Below are 2,722 nucleotides of genomic sequence, written 5' to 3'. Positions count from 1 at the left end.
ATGGAACCAAAAAGGCACCTGTCGCATGATAGTGGGATGCGACTCGCATTCCACTAGCTGCCAACATTCATCAGAGTAGGGGATAGTCCAGGCCACTGTTCCTCAAGTGTGTAAAATATAGGTTACCCAACATGCCAAGTGGGAAAGACTTCGGCATTCTGCTGCTAATGCGGTGCTCTTTCCATGTGTCAGTATCCAAATCAATACCTGAAGACACTGCCACACCTGAGCGAACTTGGAGACTCTCTACAAACACCCATCGCGCATAATCGCTCAAATAAATGAGCCAGAGAAACCGATTACTCGAGTATCACTCACGTCCGTATTTGCTCGAATGTGTGCTTTGACCCAGCTCAAGCCAGCTGGACATGGCAGCCCTGGAGAATGCTGATGTCGCCGGCCACCATTACAGCACCTAAGGAAACGTGATGTGATCTGGAAAGTCTAACGAATTCGAAAATTGATAGTTTGAAATTATATCTCCCCTCTTTAGCGACAAAGACGACATTTATTGAACCAGTTTGCGCATTCATGCTTGAGAGAATGATAATCAGAAAACACAAACACATTCCCGTGAACTTGAAATTCCACTGCACGAAGAACGGCCTCAACGAGCCCAGTGTTCAATGTAAGAGCTATTTTCTCGGCGAATGCTGACTTCGCATTCCGATAACCACCACCGGCAACACCTTCACTAGTATGAACTGAAGTCACAGTTCTCAGCAGTGCTTCGATCGTCTTCAATATTGGTCCGTTGAACCGTGTATCAAGCTCAGCAGTGCTGAGTCAGCACTCATTCCTCGTATGAGAGATGGTCGAATCTATGGGGTAGAGTCAATGGAATCATGGGGTCCCTCCGAGCCAATATCCACGTCCGATCTGAGGTGATTATGCCCCACCCCTCGGGTTGCATCACTGCGCATATGAAACCCAACCTGAAGGAATGCTTCAGTAGCAGAGCGGATCCCTTGAAGATTCGGGTCACTACACACAGAACAGTGTCACTCATTAGTCATGACAAAGATCGAAAGATCATCCTCTCCTAGAGTATAGACCCCTAGGTCCCATCTGAAGCCCAGTATTTCGGGGACTTCCGATATCCAGATTTTGGTGAATTCTTACGTCACTCCAACAACCTTCGATAAGACTATCATCCCGGAGAAGTCTCTCAAATCCACTCATTGGTCGTACGATGCCCAAGAGCCATCCTCAAGGTACAAGATGTAGAGCAGCCCCAATATAGCCCTAATGCGAAGATAGGGGCCGGTATTATGGGCTCGCATCTCTGCATTGAATGTAGCACTGAATATCCCATCCTGGAATTGTATACTCTTTCTGAGGTTCCCACCGGATAACCATATTTTTACACTCACCGAACTCTAGCATTCTCAGCATCACCGTGGGTCTCCGGCATCTAGTCACTAGATGAGTCAGAGAATCCAATCGATTTACACTAGTCTAGTGTAAATCAATTGGACTAGCCGTCTCCCAAACTGAGGCTCCTTGACGACTGCCTTCTTAATGTACTTATCGCCTCCCAAAATCAGCAGTGAAAGCTCTGGAGCAGAAGAGTGCAGGGAGTTGACCCATTCGATCAAGGCTCATTATGACTTTATGGCTTGAAGGTCATGTATAAACCTGTTCAGGAGAAGCAATCACCAGCCGAATTCGCGGAGCCGAGATTGGCTTCTCAATAGCACTTATTGACTTTTATCATAACAGAGAATGCCGCCCTGAAGCCGCCTCTAAGACCCTGAGTCAGGGCTCTACATCAGGGAGCATGGATATCAAGAGAGACCCCTCTAAAAGATCGCTCGAATCGCTGAGCTGAGCATTTCTCACACTTAGCGCATTCTCAACTAATATCAGAACATATGATAATAAACATCAATATAGTTTATATAGATGTTATAATAGGATACATCCGATAGATGCCGGAAACGTGAAGTTCAACGCAAAAAATATGCATAATTTCCCCAACCAGCTGACCTCTGTGCTTATAGTTCGTGAGCACCCTAATTGACGAATGTCGAGTCCATATCACTTTCAACCTGAACAGCGCGCATCGATAAAAACGGAGTCGAAGTTTTCCTCCCAACAAATGCTGTCTTCAGTGTCGAATCCGCACAATCCTTGAACGGTGCTCGAATATTTTCCCAGCAAAAACCGATTCGTCGTAGAGCGACAAAACTTCGCCGTTCTAATGACTGTCTTCTCTGTACGCTGATGAATTTCGTAACATTGAATGATGCGATAGTACAGTATCGTCATCGATTCAGGCATCTTGTATTAACTGGATTGTGGATTGACCTGGCCTGTTTTGCGTTGAATACGGAAAGTTTAGCAAAATTCTATGAAAGTTATGCGGTTTGCCTGCGTCATAACGAAGTACGGACGTGAAGGAGGATGCAGAGCATCGATGCGGATTGTGCGCTGTGACGTACAACGATTATAGGTGAGTAATTTACTCACGAACGTTCTATAATGAGTTTTGTGTTCACTTCGTGAATTTTTTACGCAGTAATAATCGTTTCGGTTTCTCTGTGAAAATGTAGAAGAATATTCCCAGAGGCGCCTTCTACACGGGCTCAATAGAAATCACAGAATTAATATTTTTTCAATAATTTTCGTCCCCATACCATTCCTCCTTCAAATTACTGAGAAGTTCAACGAAGTGGCCTTACGATTTTTTCAATTCCTCATGACTCAATTATAAAGTAAA

General features: G+C 44.9%; 1 protein-coding gene across 1 annotated transcript in view; it reads left to right on the top strand.

Moving 5' to 3' along the window:
• Positions 1–2,722, top strand: part of Pmar_PMAR005432 (conserved hypothetical protein) — a gene marked incomplete at both ends in the record, with an annotated part of 5,404 nt that overhangs the window by 1,327 nt on the left and 1,355 nt on the right. Inside the window, one exon of the mRNA XM_002772932.1 lies at positions 494–628. Within this exon, the coding sequence (XP_002772978.1) occupies positions 494–628 (135 nt within the window). The remainder of the gene's footprint in view (positions 1–493; positions 629–2,722) is intronic.

This window comes from Perkinsus marinus (assembly GCF_000006405.1).
Source record: "Perkinsus marinus ATCC 50983 genomic scaffold scf_1104296959770, whole genome shotgun sequence".
Lineage (NCBI taxonomy): Eukaryota > Perkinsozoa > Perkinsida > Perkinsidae > Perkinsus > Perkinsus marinus.
Note: the sequence above shows the minus strand (reverse complement) of the source record. Positions and strands in the feature narration are given on the sequence as shown.